Source organism: Haemaphysalis longicornis, unplaced genomic scaffold (assembly GCF_048455015.1).
Source record: "Haemaphysalis longicornis isolate Haplotype H1 unplaced genomic scaffold, Haemaphysalis longicornis Haplotype H1 scaffold_1, whole genome shotgun sequence".
Classification (NCBI taxonomy): Eukaryota; Metazoa; Arthropoda; class Arachnida; order Ixodida; family Ixodidae; genus Haemaphysalis; species Haemaphysalis longicornis.
The window spans coordinates 441,509,489-441,537,380 of record NW_027526203.1 but is presented as its reverse complement, the minus strand read 5'-3'; the positions used below and the strand labels follow the sequence as shown (position 1 = coordinate 441,537,380).

Sequence of the window (27,892 nt, the reverse complement as noted above, 5' to 3'; positions counted from 1 at the left end):
TGTCGAATTGGATGGATACCCTCGCATTCTAACACCACGTACCGCATAGTGTCTGTTTCTTTTCTGCAGACCACGCATATCCCACCATTTTGTGAATACTTCCCCACAAAGCCCTTAGTTCGCAAGCAACCTGCTCTAGCCTCAAAAAGCAAAGCACTGCCCTGTGAATTATCGTAGAATTTTTCCTTTCTGATGTTCAGTTTCTCAGCCCTGTACATCTCTAACGACATTTTAGCACCCATTTTTTCTCTCCATTTCTTTGTTTCTATCTGCCTTGCCTCTTTTATGGTTACCTTGGCTGTTTTGGATACCCTCGCATTCTAACACTACGTACCGCATAGTTTCTGTTTCTTTTCTGCAGACCACGCATATCCCACCATTTTGTGAATACTTCCCCACAAAGCTCTTAGTTCGCAAGCAACCTGCTCTAGCCTCAAAAAGCAAAGCACTGCCCTGTGAATTATCGTAGAAATTTTCCTTTCTGATGTTCAGTTTCTCAGCCCTGTACATCTCTAACGACATTTTAGCACCCATTTTTTCAATCCATTTCTTCGTTTCTATCTGCCTTGCCTCTTTTTTGGTTACCTTGGCTGTTTTGGATTCTCCACTGTTCTTTCCGTATTTCATCGTTAGCCTTCTAGTCTTCCTTAACCACTCCGTGTCCACGCTTTTCAAGTATAGGCACCTAAAAACCTTAGCTGCCGACCTACGTTGATCCATTGCTCTCAACCTCCTCTTAAAACATATTTTACTCTGCGCTTCTCGAACTTCAAACGACGTCCAGCCCATATCTCCCTGCACTGCTTCCTTAGTTGTTTTTCCATGCGCGCCTAAGGCCAAACGGCCTACCGATCTCAGGTTCACTTCAAGGCCTGATAGAATGTCTGATTTTAAGCAGAGTACAGCATTCGAGCATGTGAGGCCCGGAACCATAATCCTTTCCACATTCCTTTCATTTTTTTTATACTTCATATTTCAAGCAAGCGGTTTTTAAAGGGCGCACCCCCCGCACACACGGTCTTCTTGCGGGGAAGCAACCTTTAGCGCTAAGCAGTACCTGATACTTAGGGTTGTTCGTTTTCGGGTTTTATATTTTAACACGAAAGTGCTTTATGTCGCGATACCCCAAGATTTCACTGACGTCATATCTGTCACGAAAATTACGCCAATACACTCTTGCCGAAGCGACCCGCCGGCAAGACCTCGCTCGCCAAGCACACCCTCAAGACAGCCGCTGACCGGCAAATCGGGCTCAGCTGAAGATTTCGCTGCACATTTCCCTTTCGCGTTTTACTCATTCCTAAGAGGAATCAACCAGTTTTTTTTTTTTTTTTTTGGCAAGCGAAAAGCAGAGCTTGGTTTGGGATTTTCGCGCTTTCCAGCTTTGTGGTTGTGATTTCTGCGTGGTTGCCTTCTCCAGCAAGAGAAGTCTAGTAAGAAGCTCTGACCTGGAATTGATACAACATACGGGTCTTGTGGAGAGTCGCCTCCGAGATCAGCGAAGGTTTGGTTTAGCCTTTGAGCAGAAAGAGCTCGACTCAAACATCTGACCCTAATCCATCCATAATGAAAAATCTCCAACTTTTGCTCACTCAACGGTTCCGGCTTTGTCACGGCATCCACATGACCACGGTGGTGTCTCTACAACAAAAAGATGGCTGGCTCTGGATATGGCTGGCCAGCCATCTCCAGAGCAATCGAGTGAGTTCAAGCAGAAGTCTTCTTGACAAGTTAAACGGCCGAAGATTACTGTCCACGATCCTTCCAACTTCCGCTGTGATACGGACTAGCATAGTGTTGTTTTTGTAATTTTTGTGTCTGTGCATTGTCATTAATCTACTTTTACGGTAATTCTCTTTAGATGCATGTACAACACAAAGTTTTTGAAGACGTGTTGCGTCTCGATCTCTTTGCCTTTGTCTCTCTCTCTCTCTTACAAACACAGAGAGAGAAAAAAAACTTCAACTTTCGCTGCCTGGCACGAGTTCGCACTGACCTAGATGTTTAGTGTGAAAGCACTGTTAGTCTAGCAAACCGGCTTATGCCCTTTCTGTCTGAAGCCTCTTATGAGCTAGTGGGGGGAAAAAACGCGGCTGGGGCCGGCGTTGAGATCGGGTTCTTTCAGTTGCGAAGCCTATGCCTTGTCACACATACACACATTTGGAATGAAATGCTATATGTACAAGATCTATACCGAAGTCAGAGAGCCTAGAATACAAAATGGAACGGAAAAGCTGGAACTAGGCTAACAAATTTGACAGTGCGCCGATACCTGCTGGTAAACGGATAATGATGAATATTAAAGAAGAGGATACCAGTGAGGCGTAAAATCATTTTGGTCACAGTAACCCGTTCTGTCGACCACAATCCAAGGCTCTTTCCTGCACCCCTCTATATATCTTTAACGATGGTCTACTCAGGGGTGAAGTTTTTAACAAGAGTTTCTTTTTCAACCCTGATTTCACTGACTCAAGTCATAGGAATATTTGTAGTAGGAACAACAACGAGATCGCCCACAAATATACCTCCCTGAAAAATTGTATCCAAAAACTCTTTATAAAACGAATAATCAACTCACTCATTCTAGCCAGTCAAGACGGTCGGTAAATGAATGAATCAATCAAATCAAATCTATCCCTGAGATCGCAAGCACTGGGAGGGTGTACCACAAGAAACAGTGCACTTAGTCTGAATCTTGGTACTTACTCTTGAGCTTAGAAAAGCGTTATATTTATAAAAAATTGTAAAATTTTTAGAATTTCACATTTAAAAATTTTAGATCACCCGGACCCAGGGAACTTTACGAAAAGTGCCGAAATCTCAGCACACGGGCATTTTCGTTCTTTAGCTCCATCACAAAAACGGCCGACGGGGTCGGAAACGAAAGCGCGTCCTCAGCAGCACAACGTTTTAGCCACTGAGCCACCGCGGTGGGTCAAAGTGTTATACATGTACACAGAAAAGCGCATACCCTCAACGGTGTATTGGGGAACGCTTTACAAGCAGCTGGCTGTATACGAAGCTCTGTACTTGGCGCCGCCGAACCGCCTGTAACATGCACATGCATTGATACAATAGCCTGGAAGCACCACCGTTCAACGCGTAAGTTAAAAAAAAAAAAAAAAAAAGAGAGAGAGAGAGAGAGAGAGAGAGAGAGAGAGAGAGAGAGAGAGAGAGAGAGAGGAGAGAGAGAGAGAGAGAGAGAGAGAGAGAGACTAAATGTTTCCCCCGCTCTTTCAAGGCGCAATTAGCCACCTTAATTATAAAATCCATTTGGGCAGCTGAAGGCTTGTTATTTTGAAAAGGTTATTTGTCAATTCTAGGCCATTATAAAATGAACTGATAATGAATTTCTGACTGCCGCCACCCTGTCCACGAAGGGGAGGCGGCAGAAATCGAGCAGTCAATGTTGTTGAATTGACCGCCAGGTGGGAGTCCTCCTTAGACCAGGAAGCCTGGATGGAGGACATTTTCTCTTAAAATCTCGATTATGTTATCACCGTCACTCACTTCTTTTTCGCCAGCCTACTCCTTCTCCTGTACCAACCACAGGTGACGCGCACGCCACGCAGGAGTAGTCACGTGTTGTGGCACGAGACGGGTGAGCGTGCCAGGTATAGTTCTCCGAGAGGGTTCGATTGAAAAGTATCCTGCATTCTCGAGGGGCGGAATGTAGCGGCAGCGTAAGCGGCGTCCCCAGGAAGACGACGTCCACCCTAATACGCAGAACAGGCCTCCCCGCGTACCTGACGAGTCACGAACCGCACCGGTCGTCACGTCGTGCAACTCCCGCCGCCTGCAGCACCCGCGAAGCCCAACGCGGCGACTCTGCCCTGCAGCCCTGCCGGGCGCTGCTTCCTCCTGGTGCAAGCCACCAGCAACGAGGTGGCGCTTCTCACGCGGCTTTTCTACAGCCACGGCTCTGCACTGGGCGTGACGATGTCTTACGAGAGGTACACGCCATCGTAACTTTTGCCAAATCACCGGCGGCCCCGCATGCATGCTTGTAGCGCTGTACACGCATGGGCGGCCGGCCTATCACACTCGTGGACACGACCCCATTCCCCCTCGGACCTCTGGGAGCGTCAGCTGTTGCAGGAAGACCACTGGACCTCAGTCTCCGAAAGGTCTGCAAGACGGAACAGCTTGGAAGCTGTTTCTTCATTAAATATTTTCGTGATTTACTTCCGCATTTTTTTTTCTATTTGTGCGTGTGTGAGTGAGAGAGATGATAAACAGTGGCACGATATTGTCAGGAAAAGTCTTTTTAGTTCTTATTTCCCGACAGAGCGGAAAGTGGCGTGTCTTTTAATAAAACTGGCCGTAAAGCTTCTGGCGAGATAAGTAGACAAAAAATAAACAAAACGTTAAACAAAACGCCTATACAAAAACGCACCAAAATTGACTGTTTTCGATGTTCAATGGATTAATATTTCGTAGAGGGTTCATTTCCAAAAAGTCAGCAGCGAGTTCCGAACTACCCCCACTATTTCGTAATTGCGCTCTAAAATTTCGTGGGGGGAATCGACTGGTACCGCAGTCCAGTGGCGTAGCCAGGGGGGGGGGGGCTGACCGGGCTCAAGCCCCCCCCGAAATTTTTCCGGCCAGCGCCGTGCTGCCTGGTACGTCGCCCGTGAACAAAGGGGCATAACCTTCGGACGTGCTACTATTAAAAACATTCACCACTGAATGCCTGTCCTGACGCATTGGTGCTTACACAAAACGAAGCACCCAGGTCAGGATAATTGCGGAGGGGTGCAGCTCTAAAAGCGATGGCGCCTTCGGGTAAGCTCAGCAGCCTCAGCCCACGGGACGCCAAAGGCGTGCGTTGTGTCCCTTTGTGTGTGGCATGTCGCCCCACAGAGAATAATTGCCCGGCTGAGTCGTTCTCAGCAGAGTAGATTGACTCGTCACGGTATGGCCGGGGAAGCATGGAGTGCGCAAAAAAAAGAGGGACCGCCGGTCATTGATGGGTGAAGACTGGCACGATGAAGGCCCGAAAGGGAAAAGACGATCTTTGTATGCGTAAGCAGAAGCACGTGTAAACGGTGGTGGTTCTGAAGAAAACGATGGGTCTGCGTATTGGGCGAAACGTCTGCTTTAGCTGGATGACTGCCGGGGGGGGGGGCGGGAGCAGAGGGCCTTTGTGGGTGAGGCGCACAGCAAAGTATGCCCCTCTTCTGCACGTCACCCCTTCATTCTTTTTCACGTTTCTGTGGAGCCCGGGAGGGTGTTGGCGTGGGATAATTGTACAATTGCGCGCACTGCATGTCCTCTCCTGAAAGCGGTGTTCCAGACAGACATTTTCTCCTCCGCGATTAGGCAGATTCGTTCGGCGGTATTTTTCGCTAACCTAGGAAACTGGGGAACACCCACTTGACAAAAAGGGCGCGCTGCCCCCAAAGCGGGTTTACATGAATGCGACAGCAGCGTATCGCATTGGTTCGGCGAATCCGGCGGGGCTTTATTGTAAGCGCGAAGGCGCGACAGTCACCAGCCCTACCACGGGCAGACGGCGGCCGCGACAGTAACCAATACCCGATGGCCATCTTCGACCTCGGTCACAACTAAAGCCCCTCCATTGCGTCCACGGCCGCTTTTTGCCTGGGCGGCGGCTGCCCAGAGCTGTGTATAGTCAGGGGCCTGAGTCACAACAACGCCGACATGAGAGAACGGTGCAAGGGCAGAAGCGCCCTGGCTTTGGGAAGCTCACACTCGAAGTGCCATGCAACACACAAAAGAGGCCGCAATTGTAAGTCATTTTCTTCCCTTGACCCCTAATTTATGCTTGCGTGATCACTGACTTGCGTGATCACTGTATCTTTTAATATTTAAATAATTGCTTCCTAATATTTACACGACGTCACAGTACCTTTATGTCTGCAAGCGAAAAAAATTATATCTACTTTTATTTCTAATGCAATTTTTGCGTTTGAATTGGTTGTTGAAAGGAGCGCCAGCTATGAATCGGGTAGGTACCTTTGAAAGAGGGAAAACGTAAATTCTACTCATATAAATGCTTAACTATCCTATGATGCACAAAGTTGACGAGGGTTACTCAAAGCGTATCGGGACAGCGTTAAGTTACCGCTGTCTATGAAGTACATGAAGAGTTAAAAATATATTTGTGTTCTCTGCAACTTCATCTACATTCACGCAACTCAATGTGAGGTAGGCGCTGTCGCATGGCGTGCCCGTTATCGGAACTTTTGTTGCCGCGTTTCACACTGACGCGCGCATTCACTGCTACACCCAATTTTAAAATCATCTTAACAGTGTGCTCAAGTGAAGGACCTTCGTACTGGTGGCGAAGAAACCAACGTGCCTTTCTAGTAGAATTTTCCTTCAGCTCTTTCTGGCCTTTTTTTTTTGAAGTTTTGTGGGCTCAAGAGTATCGTTCTTTCAATGCTCAAACGATTTGGCATGATGAACGAATGTCGTAATTAAAAAAAACAGGCTACAGACCACAGGCCCTCTCAAGAACACCAGTACACTTCCGCCCCCCGTCCCACATACGGGTGCGCGCTGAAGTGATTTTGCCGGGATCCACTACTGTTATACGTCCTAAAATATCGCATGAAGTAAATTTCGAGCAATACTTAAGTAACCCAAATGACCGATGAATTATCACTGCAAACACATTTGCAATTTTTTGCCAATGTATTGTGTCGTAGCCTGAAACCATGCTTCAATTTAAACATCACGGTCGCTGTACCACAATAACTGTACCATTAGTGCCCATTTCAGGCTGAAATACTGTAGTCTGTGGCATTTATCTACGCAGGGCCATGCCATTACGCATGTTTTCTTGGTGCTGCGGGCAACAAAATGCTGACTCATTTCGAGCATCGACCCAAGCCTGAAGGTCATGTGCAGCTTCCCACTGCACCCTGTTTTCTGGTGGACCAAGGAGCGTCCCAACATAATATATTTCCATTTCCCGAGTCGCTAACGAAAGCCGCAAGATTCCTGTGCGTCCTCCAATGCTGTTTTATCGTTTACCTTTAAAACCGCCAGTGTGTGCTCGGCTCAACAATGGCAGCGCATGCGTCCACTAAACAGTATGTCCTTTCATTAATATTTGAAACCAGAATGGTAGGACCTCATTATAATTCTTTCCTGAGATCTCACGACAAAATTCCAAATGCAGCAAGGTTTTGCTCAACTTGCACTTTGCGTTAATATTTGTTCTTGATGAATTTAAAGTTCGTTATTGCATTGAATAGTGAACTTTGCAGTGATTTGCTCTACCTCATCCAAGAGTGGTACTTACACCTAAAGGGGATTGCCGCCCCACAAAAGTTGCTGAATAGTACACTCCTTCAGGCAGACTGTAGGGAATTTACGCACGAAGAATTGAAAACTTGACAGAGAATAATGCAAGTATTTCAGAACACCAAGGCCGAGCTTTTTACAACAGAGTCGACATTTGGGCGTACCGAAACATTAACCAGATTGGCGATGTTACAAAGCACCAGCTTCTCATATCTACCTGGCGTCCTTAGAAGCTATGAGGTGGACTGCGTCACAGAATCAAAACAGAAGCCGAAATTTCAATTGACATGGCTTGACAGTACCGATGGCTGAATTATTCCGCTTTGCGTGAGGGCTAATCCTACCATGTTCGTGTAATTTTCGCCGTTAACAGCGCAGTTCTCGCGCGTGATGTCTGTGTAACGCTTCTTGTATGCATAGTTCATAGCCTGTCGTTTTTTTTCTTAAGATAAAACCTGCGCTACGTATAACGTAAGTGCATAGACTCGGTGTATTCTGCACAAACTTTGCTTCATTGGCCTTACACTGGAAGATTCTGTACGGGCGCAGAAGGCTTATAATCAAAACAATTTCTGCATTTAAACATCAACTAAATAAAAAAATCTCATTTTTATGGCCTACGTAATGTTATTTCGGATGTCACAGACACCATACTGCACATGTTGAAATAAAGCAAGTAATCACGTGAAACTGTGACCATTTAGTGCAATGCCTGCACAATGTGCCCGTGCGTGCAATGTACGTCCCGTATCACGGGCGCAGATTTGCACCACGCGGTCTGCGGATTTTCGCCCAGTTTACAACTTCACCTGGCACAAATACAATCACAATCAACACCAATATCATGAGAGAACCTTAAAGGGCCTATTTGAAGACAAAATACAACCTAGTTCAATTTAATAGAACTGGTAACTCGCACAGCTCCATTTCAATCACAGACGTTTTTTCAATCAAAGCAATGCAATGTCATAAATTTTCAAATTGTGCGCTGCAGTGAAGTAATATGGGCAGGAGTGATGTATATAGGCCAGCACTAAAACGTAGTTATGAATATGTTAACTGCACGTTAGAATTCAAATGATAAGATCAATGGAGGCCCCTCTACAATCACGCAATGTTCCTTGGCGGTGACTTAGGTCGTTGGGACAATCGTACATACAAGATACTGTGATGTCATAGGGAAATCGCCACCGGGAAGTGGGCGGGGATTCGCCACTGCTTCAAATGTTTAATCGACTGATTGATGGATTGTAGGGTTTAACGCGCCGTAGTGGAGGGGCTCCTGATTAATTTTGACCACCTGGGGATCTTTAACGTGCGCCGAAATCTTGTACATACGGGCGTTTCTGCTTTTCACCTTCATCAGAAAAGCGGCCGCTGCGCCCGGGAATCGAACCCGCGTCCTCTTGCTCTGCAGCAGAACGCCCAATGTTTAATTTATTATGTCGATTATTCCTTTGATTAGTTTGAGATAGAACTGGTATCGTTGTTATTTGGACAAGACAGTCTTTTTAATGAACCCAACATGTAGTTTATCTTCGTAGCCTTTAAGGGCGCTTGCAAACTGCCGCGCTTTTTTTTTTCTTTCGGTGGGGGGGGGGGGGGGGGGGGGGGCGGCGATCGAGAACAACCTTAGCCCCCCCCGAATAAAAATCCTGGCTACGCGCCTGCCGCAGTCGGTTTAAATTGGTCGAAAGCTACCTTTCACTCCACAGCTCTGATCCAGCTGCCCGGCTGACGACTGCAGTAGCAGAGGGCTGTGGCCGCCACGTGCCGCATGACCTGCAGTTTCTAAAATCCCCAGCCTCAGCGTCAGTACGCGCTTGTTAATCGGGCATAAATGTACACAGTAAGAAAAGCCATGATGAAGTTTTACTTCGAGAACGTTTCTACACGAAAGTGTTTTATTCCTGGATTCACGAAGATTTCGCTTACGTCATACCCGTCACGGAGGAGACGCCAGTACAACGAAGCAAGCGGCCTGTAAAGGGTGCACCCCTGCACACAGGGTTTTCTTGCGGGGAAGCAACCTTTAATACTAAACAGTACGTTATACTTACGGTTGTTCGTTTTCGGGTTTTATATTTTAACACGAAAGTGTTTTATGCCGGGATACACCGAGATTTCACTGACGTCATATCCGTCACGGAAATGACGCCAGTACACCTTTGTCGAAGCGACCCGCCAGTAGGACGTCGTTCGCCAAGCACACCCACAAGGCAGCCGCCGACCCGCAAATCATGCCCAGCTGCAGATTTCGCTGCACATTTCAATTTCGTGTTTTACCGATTCCTATGAAAGAGGAATAAAACACAGGTTTTTTTCTTTGTTCACACTCCATTTTTTCTACGTTTCTACTCATTTATTTTTACCCATTCTTGCTTGCCACCATTTCTTGTATGTTGTCTGCTTGTCTGCCTTATAATATTCGTGTACACAGTGCGTCACCCGGGAAGGCTCAGCGATGTTGGTCTTGCAATAAAAATAAATTAATAAATAAATAAATAACAAATAAATAAATAAATAAATAAATAAATAAATAAATAAATAAATAAATAAATAAATAAATAAATAAATAAATAAATAAATAAACGTTTCAAAAATGCGCTGATTATAAGGTGTCATTGCGCTAACCCACACTGTCTCGACATTTGGCTGTGTTCACGACTCAAAATAAGTTAATTACATGACCCCCCCCCCCCTACCCTGAACACCCCATTCACCTGGGTCGCTGAACAATTCGCTACAGGTATGCAGTCACCCAAACAACGTCCCCGACCATAGACACGACCACCCACGCTGCCTGTCATACACAGTAAAAATTTTTACGCCCTTTTTGGCCGAAGGTGTAAAAATCTTGCCTAATGGCGCACACCTTTAAAATGTGTTTTAGCTAAAAAGGGTGCAAGGATAAAGTAAGGATGTTCTTGTCAACACTCTAAAAAAGGGGTGAAAGGTTGCTTAACACCCTAAAATAAGGGTGTGGGCAGCGCAGCTACGCGTGACAATGTGGGTCCGCTGAGCGCGCACCATGACATACAGACATTTAACCCCCAGAAGTCGCACTTGGACCACAAAAGAATTGAGCAAGAAAATCGACGGGATGCATAGGGAGAGCGAGCATATACATACATAGAAATACATCTGCTCTTCTTGCATTTATAGGCAGTAGAGGAAAGCACTCCGATAGAGTCGGCGGGCTTGTCACAAAAATCAGATATTTTAGCATTAATTTTGGAATTATGCGTTTTAATGTGAACATATACAAGACCTCAGGGGGATTAGAAAAAAAAAAACTGTTTATTCTGGAAAGGTAGTTGTTGTCTTCAATAAGTCATAAAATTTGAATAAGTACCAAACACCTTTTCCACACCATTTCAAGACCCACCAAGAAGGGTGTTCGTTATTTCAACACCATTTTTCCCACACGGGTGTAAAGCTAAAAATTAAGCGGTTCGAAACTAAAAAATAGGGTGTGAAAGACCGCACAGCTCAGAAAGAGGGTGTAAAAGACCTCCAAATTCGGAGGTTATTTTATTCCCACTTATACGGGTGGACTGAACATTTTGTTTTGTTTTGCACCTCACGAAGTGCAAAACAATATGATTAGGCATAATGTATTACCAGCGCAGCTGTTTAAGCTTGAGCAAGGTTCGGTAGCGTTTGAAAAAAATACCAAGAACAAGAACTGTGCCGCCTGTAAAGGGTGCACCACCGCAGAGAGGGTATTACAACAGTGAAGCCGGCTTTCGAGCCTGATCGAGTGTGAGCACAAGCTGCGCATGCGTACGCGCACCTGTTACCACATTATTTTAAAGGTATACTAGTCTTTTTGGGATACTAAAACGCAAAAAAAATTGGCGCAGCTTGCACTAGTGGTGCAAGGCCGGCGAAACAGCGGAGCTGGGGGTCGACCTAGCTTGTTTCCCCCTTGGTTCCGCTGTCAGTGCGGCGGGCACACTGGAACAGCCTCGTAAAATCCGGCTAAACTGGGTCACACCCCTCAGCACTTAGCCTAGCCTAGCAAGAACATCACAAAACCTGACAAAACTTAGCAAAGCCTAGCAAAACTTAGCACCACCAGAAGGAGCTAGGTCGACCCACAGATCCGCTGTTCTTTTATTTTTGCAACTGCAGACGTATTTCACACCCTTTCAACACCAGGGCTTTATACACACCCCCCTAACACCCCCCCAAAATCGAAATTCTGCATAAACCCCTGTTCAACACAGTACAGAAAACCAAGGGTGTTGCAGTCGGTCAGCACCCTTCTCGCCACACAAAAAGAGTCTAAAGCTAAAAATCAGGGTGTTGGAACCTAAGAAAAAGGGCGTAATGACTTCCCATTACTCTTATTCCACTTATACTACAGCCTTTTTAGACTATAAGGGTATAAAAAAGTTCAGTGTGAGTCTTTAATTTTAAAAGTTCAAATTGTCGTTGCACGTGCCAAAGCTAAACTGCAGCCATGCAGCGCACCGTATATGGAAACGCGCGATCATTGCAGACGAACATTTTTTTTTTCCTTTTGAACATTTCTTACGAGGTGGGGAGAAGGGTATGAGGGGATGTTTTGTACTTTGCAGTGCAATTATACATGCATTCGTGGCCTTAATCAATCAGCAGCGTAACACCTTTTCCACACCCTTTCAACACCCTACCAAAAACCAGAAGTGTTGAGGTTGGTGAAAACCCTTTTTCCACACAAAAAGGGTGGAAAGCTACGAATAGGGGTGTTGTGATTCAATAAAACGGGTGTAATGGCCTCCCAGCACCTTTTTTTTCACTAATGCTACACCCTTTTTGGCCGAAAAGGGTGTAAAAAAGTTTACTGTGCACCCTTCTCGGCCAAAAAGGGCGTAACAAAGTTTAGTGTGTAGCTTCTTGTCGGGTAAGGTGGCCCCAGCAACCCTCCAGCTACTCAGTCATCATCACCTAGCTGGAATAACACCATCAACTGTCGAATACGCACAGGACCACCGGAGCTTGGATCTTACGACATCAACCGGTGACCGCAACCGATGACTTGATATACATCGAGTATAATGACTACTTATTCCAATACATACCGGCTGACGACCATAGATTTCAAGGTCTAACGTCGGGCCCTGGCATACCCGCGTCGCTCCCTCCTTCCATGCTTCTTCCATCCTTCCTTCCATCCAGTTCCTTCCTTCCATCCTTCCTTCCTTCCATGCTCTTTCCATGCTTCTACAGTTAAACCTGGATGTAACGAACCTCTATGTAACGAATTCCTGAATTTAACCAAGTTTTTCAATTCCCCATTGCCAGTTCCATCGAAGCCTATGTGTTGGTGACCTCCATGTAACGAACGCGTCGTGACGGGAACCTTGATGTAATGAATTCACTACACTCATGTGTACTTGTTTTTAGGATTTCTGCATAATCGGATGGAATAAAGCACCAATTTAGTGAATTTTGCCCGCAGCACAAACTACTGTGCGTTTCCGTTCCGTTGCCAGAAAACGAAAAGTACTGTATTTTCTAGACAAGCTCGTGATTTTAAATGCCGTCCTCGCCGGCGAGAAAGAAGAATGTCGCCTAGCGGCGAAGTATCTTAGCTAGCATCCTGCCACCAATAGCGGAAAAGAGCATCAAACTCGCGAAAAGGCGCGTTTTCATTATAAGCTCGTTCTTGAAACGCGTTAACGCACCGAGAAGTGTCAAAAGGCAAAATATGATACTTAAGTTACGTTTCTGAAAACGGTGGTAAGTGACCTTGCTTATTTGAAGCCCCGTGTAGTGAGTAAGCTAGCTGGTGAGAAATCAGCAGGCGCAAATGACGCAGTTTTTTATTGTGAAATAAATCCTAGCCTTCTGGTCTTATGTCTGCATCATTCACGCGAGCGTTATCTCGAAACCTGCATGTAACGAAAACCTGCGTGTAACGAAAAATTGCGAACTTTTGTCAACTTCGTTATACCCAGGTTTAAGTGCATTGGAAATCAGCCATTGCGCAAGCAAAATTGCGATTTGGAAAATAGAGAAAGTCGAGACCAGAAGCGTTCCTCTCTCACACCCCCTTGCAGGTGTTCTCTGCACGCGCCGTGGCCTATCGTACCGAGGCCGGCCTCAAATGTTCTCACGCGCTGTCCTCGAGAGCGGCTTGAGACACTGACTCGTAGATTCCCAAATGGGGAACTTAGGCTAGCGTGTAAAAGAACCTACGGCCTAGTGCTTGTATCTAGTGCTTGTATTTACAGCAGTGTCCAAATATGCCATCGATGATGTCTTGACAAGATGTGCTGAGGAAACTTTATACCACACAACTTAACAACAACGCTCATCCTTACTTCATGCGTTTTTATACGCGGCGCGGATAGTGGGATATGCGCCCAGCCTAACGATACTCATTCAGCGGTGGCGTTTTGTCGAGTGTTCCTTTCTCCTTTTTTTATGACTTGGAGACTCATCCGGAACTTCGCTCGAATCCTTTCATTCCGTTTCTGGTGCAATACGGCGTGAGTGAAAGTTGTAGTCATCGGCGCGGAAAATAAGGACAAACTATGCAGTCCATTCTAAACTTCCTGGCAGTACAGATGTTCACGTCAAACTGATTGCCTACCTCAACCGCATCTCTGAACGATGGGGTTTTTATTTTGGAGTCAATGAGACGCCAGTCGTGGTACAGCCTTCGTTGCATGGGTGTCGCCGAAGCAAACAACAGCGACAAGGAGTACAAACGCGGAACTAGCTCACTGTTCTTCCGTTCGAATCGTTATTGAGGCGTAACCGTCTATGGCATACAGTCACCGAAGGCATATCTGTTGCTGGGGAACGGAGAATAGGCTTAAAAAAAAGTATAGCGAAGGCCACTGGCGCATGCAGGTGTACAAGAAACAAGCAGGGGTATTATTTAAAAACAAAAATAAAGAACAGCAGCAACATGATACGAAGGAAGAATAAACTAAAGACATTGCAGATTTCAGCAAACAATACAATTAAAAAAAAAGCGCCTGAACTGCACTATAGCGCGACCAGACACTACGAAAAATTCGTTTGCTTTCTTCCGTTCTGCTTTCCTTCACAGGCACTGCAAAACAGCAGATTGTATACACAGCTGAGCGCACACGTCGTAGCCGCGGTGCTTGAGACAGCAAAAAGAAAAAAAAATCGAGTGAGGGCCACTACTATCCCCCTTAACGAACGCCAATGGGGGATGCACGGGCCTATATATGGTGCACACACAATTTTCCGCCCTACGAACAGCAAACGGGCTAATAAACCGAGTAATCTGGATAAGTACTATCTGCTTAAAAAAATCGAAAGGGCTTCCTCTAGAAAACTGCACTTACAGTACGGTAAACTTTCGTACCCGCCGTGTTGGCTCAAGGGCTAAGGCGTTGCGCTGCTGAGCACGAGGTCGCGGGTTCAATTCCCGGACGCGGCGGCCGCTTTTCTGATGGAGGCGAAACGCAAAAACGCCCGTGTGTACAAGATTTCGGCGCACGTTAAAGATCCCCAAGTGGTCGAAATTAATCCTGGAGCACTCCACTACGGCGTGCCTCATCGCCTGCGTTGCGTCGGCGCGTTACACCTTACAATCAATCAATCACAGTAAACTTTCGTCACAACGAAAGTGCTTTATTCTAAATCTCGCTTTAGTCCCCAAGCCGTTGTGCACTCAGCGCAAATCGTACCCACTTTTAACGAAGTGTCGCTTATGAAGAAGCCAGTTTCAATACCCCAGGACTTCGTTAGACCGAGACCTTACTGTACTGTCTTTGTTTGTATCGGTCAATCTTTCCATATCACACATACAGAGCGATCTAATACTAAACGCAAATAAGCACGTACGAAAGCAACCACGCACGCAAACACCCGCGCACACACGCGTTTAAATGCTCGCAACTCAACTTCCATCAATCCGCGAATCCTCAAGAGATTGATTGAAAATTAAAACACTTTCGATGAACGATTTTTACACAACCCGTTGTGCTGTGTCTCCTCATTGGGCAACACATTCGCGCTCAAAATGTCGAGCGCATGGCTAAAACTTCCACTTTCAACAGTATTTCAATTTAATAACAGATAAGTGCGCGGAGAAACTTTCCGTTACACCACCCATCAACCGCACAAGGCGCAGCCCTATTGCAACATCCCTGAAAGTCACAGCACCCCCCCCCCCCCCCCCCCCCCTACCGTCTGCTTGCAAGCGCCAACAGCACTACCGGCCACCGGGTCTCCTCTGTGCCATAGCCGAAGCTATTGCCTATTCTCAGGCTGCCTGTTCCCTCCTAATTTGATTGTTCGCCAGATTATTTATCCGTTATGCCGGGTTCTTGCTTCGGGTCAGCGGTAACAAGCCATTAGGCAAATTACCATGGTAATACACGTCAACGTTTAATCTAATTTCATAGCATCCCAGAAAACAAAGAAATAGCCATCGCCCTTTGTTCGTGGCAAGTGCAGACAGTGACAGATTGAGCGTTGCTCGACCTACATGCACTGGTTGACCAATTCATCACTCTGTTACATATCGTGAAACTCAGCATATATATATTCCAAGCAAAACCTTGGTTCAGGTGTGCTAGCTGTTTTACAAACCCATGCCTGCAGTGCCGCAACTTCTCACCTTCCGAATTGTCCAACTAGATGTTCCCGGCACACGTCTTTCTACCCCATCCCCGACAAAACGTGGCTATAACTGCCTTACAAAAAAAAAAAACAAAAAAAAAAACAAAAAAAATGACGAGCGGCAAAACTATCACTCAGGTGTATTGTTTTTCATCCTAGCGACGATAACAAAACACTCTAGTATCCTCTCCCGTACACATTAGGTGGATACACCATGCACATCAGAATAGTTTGTCAAATGCGTTTAAAAAGTCGCCTGCTCTGTTTTTGGTGAAATCACTCATCATCAGCTTACTTTAAGGGCGAAAATCTCAAGTTCCCCATCAGGCGAAAATACCGCCGTTGTTGTTCGGCCAAGAAGATAGCCGCCGCTGCAAAAACTAAATAGATGAAAAACGAATGTGACTTTTACTTTTCAATGCAGCGCTTCATTTATTTTTCACTGAATATGTCACTCCATGTACCTCCCTGCCCGCCCCCCTCCCCTCCCCATCCGCCCCCGTACCCCTCCCGACAGCAATGCCCTTTTGGCTGGTGTAGTTCCTGAATTGGTCCTTTAACTGTCGCGAACACATATGGTCCACGCAGCGAGAAGTGCGGCACAGTCGGCGGGTGTGCCGGGTGATGTGAACCATTCGTTTTTCTGTCGGTCGTGCTCGGGAAAGAAATCGTCCTCGTTGCGGAACGTCTGACCGATCAGTTCTGGAGTCGTGCACCGGATCGGGTTGGCACTGGCCTCGCGGTCAAAGAACCGCCTCTTGATCTCCAGGTAGTTGGCTGGCACGAGCAACTGGAGGAGAGTCTCGTGGCTGCATTCCGGCAACTCCTGGTCCCGTGACCGAGGCGGCGGCGTCCTCCGACCCGTCCATGGCGACTCGCTGTGGCCAGTCCTCCCCGCAGTAGTCGGTTGGCGAGTCTTCGCGGTGCTCCGTTGCCCAGGCGATCACCTTGAGGGTGGCCGCCTTCACTCCGGGCAACTGCCGGATTTCTCCGATTCCGTCGTCCTCCAGAAGTCTTCGGATAGTCACCGTGACCTTGGCGCCGCCCGCTTCGACCTCGGAAATGCCGCCGCCGAAGCTCGGAAGCAGTGCGATCAGCATTTCTACTGGAAAAATAAAGAAGTAAAGAAATAAATTGAATGTCCATTGGTGCAGCCTTGTGAGTGCGTACGCATCTCGTCCCTTCTCTGAAAAACGGGGCCTCCGGACGAGCCCCGCTACGTCATTGAGCAAATCGTTTCTTTCCGCGAGCCGGTGCTACCCGATGGACACTGCCGAAGTGGGGAGCACGCGGGAAGGCTACCGACAGAGTAAAAAAGTGTGAGAAAGAGCAAGAGACGCGACCCAGGCCGCCTTGGCAACGTCGCCCTCTCTACTCACGAAAACAGCTCTCGCCACGCGTTCTCCACTTTTTTTTTTTTTTGCTGACATGCCCCATCTAGTGCTCGTGCAACCTTAATACCAAAAAATTTTTATGATGTAAATAATTATTACAGTCATAATTGCAGCGTCTTTCATGTACCATCATCGTCGTCATGGAGCGTACAGGTTCCGATTCCTTTCCCTGTGGTGAGGGCACTTACAGGCAACATATTTCAATATCCCATACTTAATAGGGGCGCGTGATGAGTACCTAAGCCCATAAATTGCCGCCGAGTTGACCTAACGAAGAAATGGTACTCATTTTGTCGGGATTATGCCCAGCAAATCCGGTCAAATTTTCCTTCCTTCTTTTTACTTCCCTTATCTTTGCCTGTGCTGGCCTCCCAGCCATCGGGAGGGCTTCAAGGCTGGTGCAGGCGCCGGCGAGAGCAAAGGGACCGTGTCCTATCGCGGCTCCGCTTCCCTACATCCGCGCTATCTAGGTAAACAACAAAAAAGAGAGTGACACAGAAACAACAAAGAAGGTTGAACTGGGCTTACACCGCAGATACCCATACGGATCAGCACTCCACCTCTAAAGCCCAACGGTCACCTCATTTTTGTATTGGAGATACGAAAAAAATTCATTCATTCATTCATTCATTCATACCATCTTTATTTCATTTTGTACATTAGGAGGCGAGGCAAAAAGCTGTTTCAACAGCTTGAAGGGGCCCCGACCCCCTTGTCGTTGACAGCTTAGCGGAGACAGCTTAGGTTGACACGTACAATTCCAAAAAACGTATTGCATACTATACCAGTTCATGCCATAACACAGAAAGTGAGGTTCTTTCGCTTAAAAACAACAATAACAACAACCGCACCAACAACAAAAACAACAGAAAAATTACAACATTCACAACTCAGTGCTCACAAAACCATATACTGTTGAGGTTTGCATTGCATATGGTGTCAAAGTTTTCTTCAACTAGCTTATTTGACATTGTACCGTGTGTGTGTGTCGTCGGAATTATCCATCTCTCCATGTGACGTGCTTGTCGAACATAGGTGTGTTGTCGCAGTTTAGATAGCGAGGTTAGGACATTTTCCATACACAGTACAAATCGTTTGTAGGTTACCAGCAGCCTATAGTTATACAAAAAGCACACTGGAAGAATGTCATACTTCAAAAAAAAAAAAAAGGATTTGAGTGGGATGAAGGAAGTGAACGTTAGCTATGCAGCGAACAGCTCTTTTTTTGTAATAGCTTCGACAGAATTAGTCACGCCCGTCTTGCACCACACAAGGCTACCGTAAGAAAACAGCGAAAATGCTAAAGAGTTATACAATCGAATCTTCACTTTTACAGGACAAATATGCCTCATTCGAGCAATAATACAAACAGCAGATGACGCTTTTGATTGCACATACTGAATGTGCTCGTTCTACATTAAATGTTTCGTGTTGTCTTGTTCATCACACCAGGAATTAGTGTTGCTCGGTCTGGCGGCATGGTCCGATCATTGAGAGGTCTACGTACATAATTTCAAAAAAAAAAAAAGAAAAAAAAAAAAAAGAAAACGACGAGGATGGGATTCGAACCCACGCGGGCAGAGCCCAATGGATTAGCAGTCCATCGCCTTAACCTCTCGGCCACCTCGTCGGGACGAGCGGCGTCTTTGCGGCGCACGATGAAAGCTACGCGTATGTGCTTCATTGTTTTCATTTCTCGCTGCAGCGAGGCACCTTGCTTGCAGCACACTCACGACGGAAACTGTGTAACAGGTGAACGAAAATAGGATAGAACCGAGACGCCGCTTGACAAACTGACAAAATAATCGCCTGAGTAGAATTAAAATCATATATATGACCTTAATTCTACTCAGACGAACATTATTTTCTTTTTTCTTTTAAAAATCCACAAAAGACTCTACGGTTTCCTCCCTCTTCCTTTGCAGAAATGCCATCTCAACGTAATGGACAGTCGAGGCTCGAGGCTCACTCCGGTACTGCAGTGCCGGAGGTCGCTCTAAGGGGGAGCAGCCCCGGGGACCCAACATTCAGGGGCCTCGTTCGGCCATTAAAACAATTTTTAATGTTTCTGAGCGGGATTTCTGCCAAAGTTGGCACAAAAAACCAACGGCAAGGTCGAGCGAAGAGCACCGCGTCTTATATGGTTGTCGGCCTTTGCATTCACTTCATCTATGGTGTTCAGCGAAAGCCCCTACTCGGCCTCGGCCTTTTCGATACACGAACCTTCTGGTACGCGCACGATTCAGCGCAAAAAAAAAAAATAAAAAAGAGAGATCAGGAATGCGACTCACCCCCGGCCTTTTCGACCTTCCGGGGCGCGCACGTTTCAGCACAAAAAATTTACAAGTCAAGCATGCGGGTAGTTCATAATTTTCTGAAGAACATTCTAAACTGTTAAAGCCGAGGGACGTTCAATGTAATTTACCAGTCACCCCAAGAAATTTCAGTGTAAGCGCTTCTCAAGGAAGTTCAATGTAATGAAAGTTGCTATTTAAGTCAAGCTAGCCAATTACTGGAAACGTACAGGGGCGATCTCGACTGAAGTTTTTCCTCTGAACTGGTCCGGTACTTTCATTAACAGGATAGGTGCAGTTGAAGACGTCTGCTGAAATTGTTAGAGCAAAAGGATATTGTATACGTTTTTCCAGATATATTTAACTATTCCAGTAACAAACAACCGAATGAGCGCTCATTTTCGAAACTGTCCTTAATTCAAAACTGCTCGCGCTCGCTATATTGGCGGGAGGAAGCTGGTTTTTTTAGCCATTACGTCGATCGGAGAGCTGCTGAGAAATATTGCTTTTGATGAAGCAATTCATAAGTGAATTTGCGAGTTAGAAAAGCCGGAAGATGACGTTTTAAATGTTGTATTTTATGTTTTACCTTAGTGCTAGGGTGTGTCGCTTGCTTGTTTTTGATCATGTACACCGTGAAGTAGGTCGTTTTTTGTTCCCATTTTGTCACGAGTGATGAAGCTTGAGTCCGACATGATTGGGCGTAAACATTGATTTCTGAGTGTAATCACTGTATATGATTCGTAATATTATTTCAACGTTCAAAGCATTGGGCTGCACTTGCATTTTGTTCAATTTTATGCGCTTATAACTTGAAGCTCGAATGCTTAATAAACTGTTTCTTCTTTTGAAAAAAATACTGTGGTCAGTTCTTTGGCCCGCGCCGATATGCGTGCCCCTTCGATTCTGCCACGAACACCCTAACGAAAGCAATCGCATAAACAGGATTCGTTATCGCAGGTTGACGCGCCACCGTGCCGTAAAACCAACCCATCCTGCAATGCGCAGTACGGAACGCCATTAGCAGCGGCAGAGGCCTCACTCACCGGATTGCGCTCCGCACACTGGATAAGCACGAGGGGGCTCAGAACGAGGAAACGCCGCCTCAGCTGATCGAACTGCGGGCCCTCGAAACGTTCCAGGACAAACACCGTTCCCCTGTCGCTCTGGTATTCGGCTCCGGTGTCGCTGGTACTGCAGCAAGGACGGTATTTCAGCTTCCACAGACCTGGCCACCATATGTACTACGGCTCACCATTCACACTGCCCATCTTCTGTGAAAGCCAACTGCAGTTTTGCAGCCCACAACCACATTCACGCTTAATAAAGTGAAGACAGGTCGCTGGGCTCAGCTTCAACGTCAATGAATCGCACAGCTGTAGGGGATGCCCCGGACCGAGGATTTGTCTCCTGGGCTCGCTCCAAGACAACACGGAAATCGTCAAAGTAGCTAAGCCAGTGGCGAACCTACGGGGAAAGGAGGAGTAACGCCCCTCTTCCACCGAACGGACAACCGCATTTGACCTCGTGAAGTGTATACAGTCTCGAAAGCTTCTATTGTTGGACATCCTTAGTTACATCTCGAAAAACAATATTGTTCTGCTGGTATTTAAAAATGGAAGAAAAAAGCATAAGCACGAGCATTCAAGACGTGCGGACCAACTTGCGTATAACTTGAAGTAGGTAGGAAATTTCTGAATGCGTAAGAATTCCTGGGAGTTTGAAATTAATCAGCCTCCCTTGTACTATGCGCCTCATATCCCCACGTCAAACTTCAATTACAATTTCTGCAGGGCCACATCGTATGACTCTCTGAACTTTTCTGCGCAACATGCAGTCAAGAGATTTTAAAGGGACACTGAAGTGATATGTAAACATTGCGGGATTACTGGCGCAAATGGTAGTCCGCAGTCCCCAGGCCATGTTTCGACCACTCTGGGCGCGTTTACGCGATTTTATTTAGTAGAAAAAGCAATTCGAAAATGCTGTCCTCCTCTCTTTACGCTCGCCCACTTTCTGTGGCGTTTTCGTGTGACGTCGGGAGGAGCCGAGCTCGCAATTGGCTGCGCTACTGCACGGCTCCCCGGCCTTCAGACAGAGTCAGTCGGCCCAGCGTTTCGTCCGCCGGCCGCCGACGGGTCGTCGCAATTCATTCGCTCAGTTGAAACGAAGCCAGGACACGTTTGTGAATGGAAGAACGTGCCTTTCTTTACTTGGTTAGTTTGTACACTGTATCTAGCTCCAAGTCAAGGTCGCTTCACACAAGCGCTGCACAAGAGCACATGCGACGGTTCGCTGACTGGTACGCCAGTAGGAAAATATAAGGCCTCTTGAAGGCGGGAGAAGAGTCAGCGAAGTCAATATAGGTACTAAGGAAATAAAATCAACTGATATTTTTACCGTACAGCGTAAAACTAGGGTGCGGGAAGCACTTTTTGCGCTGGGCGAACAAGCACAGCGGTCAGCAGCAGGACTACGCATCTGCGAACGCTTTTCCGTCTAAGAAAAGCAATTGCTAGACGTGATATATTGTGGAAACTTGGGGGATGCTTACTGCACGAGCGCAAAACGCAAAACAACAAATAGTCACCTAAGCTGCTTGAAATGCCAAAACTAAATAAAAGTGTAAACGGGTTATACAATATATACATTATATTACCAAGGTCAGCAGAGCCCGCCCCTTGGCCGAGTGGTCTGGAGCGCTAGGTCTGTCATCGCAAGTGTTTTGCAAGTCGCGAGTTCGAATCCGTGCGGGTGCATGCTTTTTTTTAATAAGTTAACTTTTTCGTTTTCCGGCGATGTTTTCTATACTGAGTTCACCTTTTTTTGGGCCGCAACGTTCATTGCTCCACGAACTAGTTCACAGAACGCGCGCAGGCTGGCACTGGCGCGCTAGCGAGTTCTCGTTGGCGTGCTATTGCCATAAGCACCGACTGCTTGTGGGCTGTGGGCACAGGCCAGAATCAACAGACCCTTGGCCTGGTGCGAACACGCTTTTTACGATACAGGCATGAGTGTGGCAAGCTCCAAATATGGGGGAAAAGCGCATGTCATTTGAGCGTCTGCGGGGACGCGGAGGGCGTTCATGCACTGCGTAGGCCTCGGCTAGTGAATGCTATACGATTCCAAGCCGTCCTGGGAGGCTTATCTTACGCATTTTACAGCCGAAAAATGGCAGAAGCGCGGTACGATGATTACTGAGATATTGAGAATGCCCATCCAACAACGCCATCGGTTGTATTTTACAGAACCGAAACCGAAACTTGTTTGATTGCTAACCTTAGGCATCGTCCAATCACGGTGCTCCCTCCTCCCAACGTCACAGCTTTAGTTGGTGCGGCCGCCGCAAACCGCGCATAGTAGTTTTTCTTCTTTCGCGCTGTGTAAAATAATTACCGCTTTGTCAACCGGATAAACGATGAAAAGTGTGCTAATTTGAGCCAGTCTACGCAGTGCAAGCAAAAACGGGAGCTTGACAAATTCACTTCAGTGTCTCTTTAATCATTCGTTGACTTCTAAAAAGAGCACGCTGAAATTTTCCATACGTTGAGGACCATTTATGGTGGAGCTTGACTTCTTACCTCAAATCAAATGTAATAAGATCTCATCGAATTTATTTAATTTTATTTGAAAGCTGAAACAACTTTTTTTCTTCAATACTAAGCACCGAAAGAGCTGAAATAACCCTTTCTGTTCGGATAAATAAAAAAGATTCGGTTCTCCTTTATATATATCGTGTGAGTTTATAACATCCTAGCGAGAAACGCGGCAACGTTTCGTGCGCAGATACGAAAACCAGTGAACACGGATAACAATAACGTCGTGCTGAATAGGCTTTCAGAAATATGAGTTAATTAGACTAACCAGTGACAATTGTGCCAACGTATACTATTTCGTTCACTTCCATGCAGGTAGATCGAATCTGAGTGAACTATTCAGACGTATTGCAAGTTTGGGCTCTATCTTTCTTTTTTCGAAACTGGGTTCGCCGTGCATTATTTATTTATTTGTTTATTTATTTTGATTTATACATTGTCAATTTTTATATTTGTTGTCAACATGTCACCCCCCCCCCCCCGACAAAAAAATCCTGGGTGCGCTAATGAGCTAAGGTGACATTTTTTGGCGTAGAACCCCGCGACCTCGTGCTCAGCAGCACAACGCCTCAGCCACTGAGCCACCGCGGCGGGTAACTGCCAGAAAACCGCAGCGGTGTTGGTGTGAGCATGGCATTGCGCTTTTAAGAACAAGATCGCGGCCTGGTTCCCCTCCGTGGCGGCCGTTTTACTGGCTAAATTGTTTTACTGGCCGTTTTACACGCTAAATTTCTTCGCTGTGGCAAACTACCAGATGCCAAGCGGCGTTCACAGGTAAAGTTCGGATGTTCCAAACATTTGGCTGTTTCCCGCAGAAAGGAGAATACATCGTTTTGCCGCACGAGCAGTGCCACAGCGGCGAATTCGCAAGTAAATTCGTACCATGCAGAACAGGCTTCAGACGAACAATAAATACCTGTGTGTCAAGGTGTCAGCTCACGCTAAAGATCCATAGACCGTATCTCACCACCACGGTTTGACTTATTTCCAAAACCTGTCAAGAGGACCACAGAGCGTCCATTACCCACTCCTTGGACAGGGTTCGACAGTGTGTTTATATTCCTATCTGGGCAATGCTGAGCTTCTGTTTGAGGACAGAAGTTCAGCAGACCCAGAATATTTGCCTGGGCAAAGTTTTAGATATCATTGGTGTTCTTGAAATTGCAGAAAATTTGAGAAAAGCAGGGAGCCGTTCGGCTCGGAAAACGCCGGAAGCGGGACCACAACCGCAGACAAAGGCAGGCCTTCGGCAAATAGCATAACAGTTACAGCTAAATCAAAGGTTAACCAAGTGAAACCAAGACTTAACCAGGCTAAGCCAAGCTTTGGCTTTGCATATTAACTGGTTAGTTGAGCTAAGCCACTGCCACTTTTTTTTTTTTTTTTTTTGCTAAAGCCACTGGGAGAAGGTCTTACCGGGCGCCCCGCGCCGGGGGATTTTTTTTTCTTGTTTTGCTAACGCCGACAGACCCAGCTCCAGCTGAAAAACCTCAGCTGCTAAAGTATGCCTGCGCTTAGCGGATGTAACTCTTCTGTGGGTATGCTTGTCGAGGAACGTATCTATCTGATGAATGAACTTCCCTTGTACCAACTCGTGTGCGTACTTCTGATGTCTGACGAGACATGCGCACCGTCCCACGTCGATTTTTAAACTAGTGATCGAGATAATGCTTTCAAGCTGCCATTTCTCATTTCGGGAAGATAATTCATTCAGGTTTTGCTCCACCGTTGGTCTCCAAAATCTCCTGTAAGGGTTATCAATACAACCTGAATCCGCCTTGCTATCACTGCAGCTATCCTCAGCGGCTCACAAACATTTGACCCTTCGTTTGTATAGAAACACATCTGGGGCCACTATATATGCAGTCGAACATCGTTACAGCGACGTAGTATCGGGGCAGTAAATTAGTTCGTTATATAAGATAGTCGTTGTAACAGTAGATGTAAAAATCGGCTCTAACAAATTTCCGATCTCGCTCCCGGGGGCGCCACCTGCGTTCTCAAATGGCGGACGTGCCTAGCGTGGCTCCTGTTTTTTACGGCAATAAGTGCGGCTATTTTTCTGTTTTCGGCCTGCCTTTGCTACCAGAGTGAACTTCGAGTGACCAGCATCACGAAGATACCGGGAATGGGGCACTGCTGACTCAGCTGGCGGAGATGCGTTCGGAGCTTCGCGCCCTCAGAGAGGAGAATGCACAGCTGCGATCGGAGATTGCGGAACTTAAACGAAGCAAAGAACGTGCACCAGCAACCCAATCTGCTCCCAAGTCAGGACAATTCTGAGCTTTCCCATCTAAAGCCTCCCAGAGGCAGAACTCCCTCTGTGCCTCGGCGGAGCCGCAGCACCACTGCAAAACAAACGGCAACGTCACAGCCTGCTTCGAGTGTCATGAATGAGATTTTACAGGCGCTCAAGTATGTGCGGGCTGATGTTCAGCAGGAACGCCGCGCTCGACTTACAGATATTGAAAAACTGAAGTCTACCATCGACAGTTTTTCGCAGCAGGCGTCATCTATGATGACATACATTCAAAGCCTTCCAACGTCACAGGAGGATCCCCCTCCACGAAAGGTCACAGCGCGGAGCACGCTAGGACAGTAGCATGGATTCCCCTAAAGTGCTACAGTGGAACTGCCGAGGTTTTCAAACGGCCGCCCCAATATTGAAAAGTAAAATCCACACAAGCCGTCCTATCATTCTTCTGTTACAAGAAACGAAATGCTCCCCAACCATAAGTGGTTATACCACTTTCGCAAATCCCGCAATAATGTGCAAAGGCACCAGAGGCAACCCTAGGAGTCCTACAGCGGCCGGGCAGGCAGCCGTTCGGGTGATATCGAACCTATAACCTGCGCTCACTTGGCGATTACTGGGCACACTTCACCAGATCACGAGGCAGTGATAGTTATGGTACAGCTACCCAACGGAAAGAAACTTCTGGTTGCATCTGTGTACTATCGCCCTGTATCAAGCGCACAGGGCAGGGTTAATGTGGATGCGGCATCTAGTTCAAAAGTGTACCGATTCTAATTGGAGGTGATTTTAATGCGCAAAGCACAGTCTGGGGATACTCCCGGTCAAATAAGCGCGGTGTAGCTCTGGAGGCTGCAGCCGAGGACTCCGACCTTCACTTGGTCAATGATATTGCAGTTCGTACGCGTCTGGGCTTACATAGCTCCCAAAATGACTCCACCCCGGACTTCACTTATGCTTCATGTGAGGTTGTCCGCTCTTGGAGCGTGTACGATACTACTTGGGGCAGCGACCATTTTCCAATTCAAATAAAACTGACAGGAAAGCGATTTCGAAACAAACGAACACACAAAATTATAGATTGGCAGTATTTCCGGCAGAGCGTACAAGTCCGCAGCACCACTACAATGAAGGAGTTCGTTTCTACGTTGCAAGAGGCAGCGCTGCAGGCCAGGGAAGAAGTCGAATGTGACGACAGCTCACCTACCCCGGACAAACATTCAGCCAACCTATGGCGGAAGGCGGCCACTCTTATAAAACACTACATTCGAAACGGAAAAAGGCAGAGAGATCTTGTTAAAGTGAGACAACACTACAAAATTATACGGGCCTATGAACAGACACTTCCTAATGAGCAGTGGCACAGCTTGTGCTCTCAGCTTAGCCAGGAGCGCGGCCTAGCCAAACTATGGGGAATTTACCGCAAATTGGCAGGGAAACGCAAATGCAAAAACCGGCTCTTCGATACCCTTATTCTCAAAGCCCCACCGGATCCGGTAGAGGAAGCCATCATAAAGACGTTCTTCCCTTTTTCATCACTTACGCCCCCACCCCCACTGCCATCCATCTTACTGCCCAGTACGCGCCCGGAGTTGGACGCCCCGTTTACATTGGGAGAATTACAGGCTGCCCTTTGTCAGGGACGGTCTAAGTCGGCTCCAGGGCACGATGGCATCACCTGGCAGCATCTGCGCAACTTAGACGAAGTGGCACAGTAACTTCTTTTAGAACTAGCAAATGCACAATGGGAACGAGGAGAGGTTCCTTCGGATCTCAAACTCACGTTAGTAACGCCGATACCAAAGCCCAATAAGGACTCATCCAAGCTCGCCAACCTAAGGCCTATTTCATTGACGCCAACGCTATGCAAGCTTATAGAGCGCATGATTTGTAATCGAGTGCAGCATCACTTAGAATATATCCAACCATGGTTCTATCCCTCACAAACCGGCTTTAGGCCCCATCTTGGAACGCATGATGCTTTGTGGCTACTCAGACCTGTTATCAACCGTAAAGGAGCCGGGGCCCTCCCCGATTACGTACTTGCGGTTGATATGCGAAAGGCCTTCGATAACGTTAAGCATCAAGCGATACTAGAAGAGTTGGCCCAGACTTACCCCAGCCAGCGTGCTCAAAATTGGATTCGGAGCTTCCTAAGCCAACGACCAGTACAACTCGCAGCATCGGCTCCGGGATGGACCCCCAGGACCTATTTCTTGGATAGGGGCGTGCCCCAGGGGTCTATCCTCGGACCGATGTTGTTCAATTTGGCCATGGCGAGAGTAGCGCGATCGCTAGAGAAGGACACGGCAGCTAGGTTTGCAATCTATGCCGACGATATAACTATTTGGACCGAAGCGCGGGACTTTGACTGCGTCGAATCTATGATCACAGAACTCCAAGCAGCTGTCCACAGCCTTACGGACACTTTGCCCTCTCTAGGGCTCGCCTTAGCGCCAGACAAAACAGAATTTCTTGCTG

General features: G+C 46.9%; 1 protein-coding gene and 1 non-coding gene across 6 annotated transcripts in view; both read right to left on the bottom strand.

The window, feature by feature from the left end:
* Positions 1–27,892, bottom strand: part of LOC144155851 (uncharacterized) — a 1,021,707-nt gene that overhangs the window by 637,429 nt on the left and 356,386 nt on the right. The window contains exons 6-7 of one of the 5 annotated variants that reach the window (XM_077687531.1): positions 20,608–20,755; positions 16,404–16,978 (exon numbers count right to left, since the gene is read on the bottom strand). The exons of the other annotated variants lie outside the window; for them this stretch is intronic. Of the exons in view, the coding sequence (XP_077543657.1) occupies positions 16,617–16,973 (357 nt within the window). The 5' untranslated portion in view covers positions 16,974–16,978; positions 20,608–20,755 and the 3' untranslated portion in view covers positions 16,404–16,616. Of the gene's footprint in view, positions 1–16,403; positions 16,979–20,607; positions 20,756–27,892 lie in introns of those variants that run through there. 5 annotated transcript variants of the gene reach the window in all.
* Trnas-gcu (transfer RNA serine (anticodon GCU)) lies at positions 18,816–18,897 on the bottom strand. Its single transcript has one exon. It is a non-coding gene; the product is annotated as a tRNA-Ser (tRNA).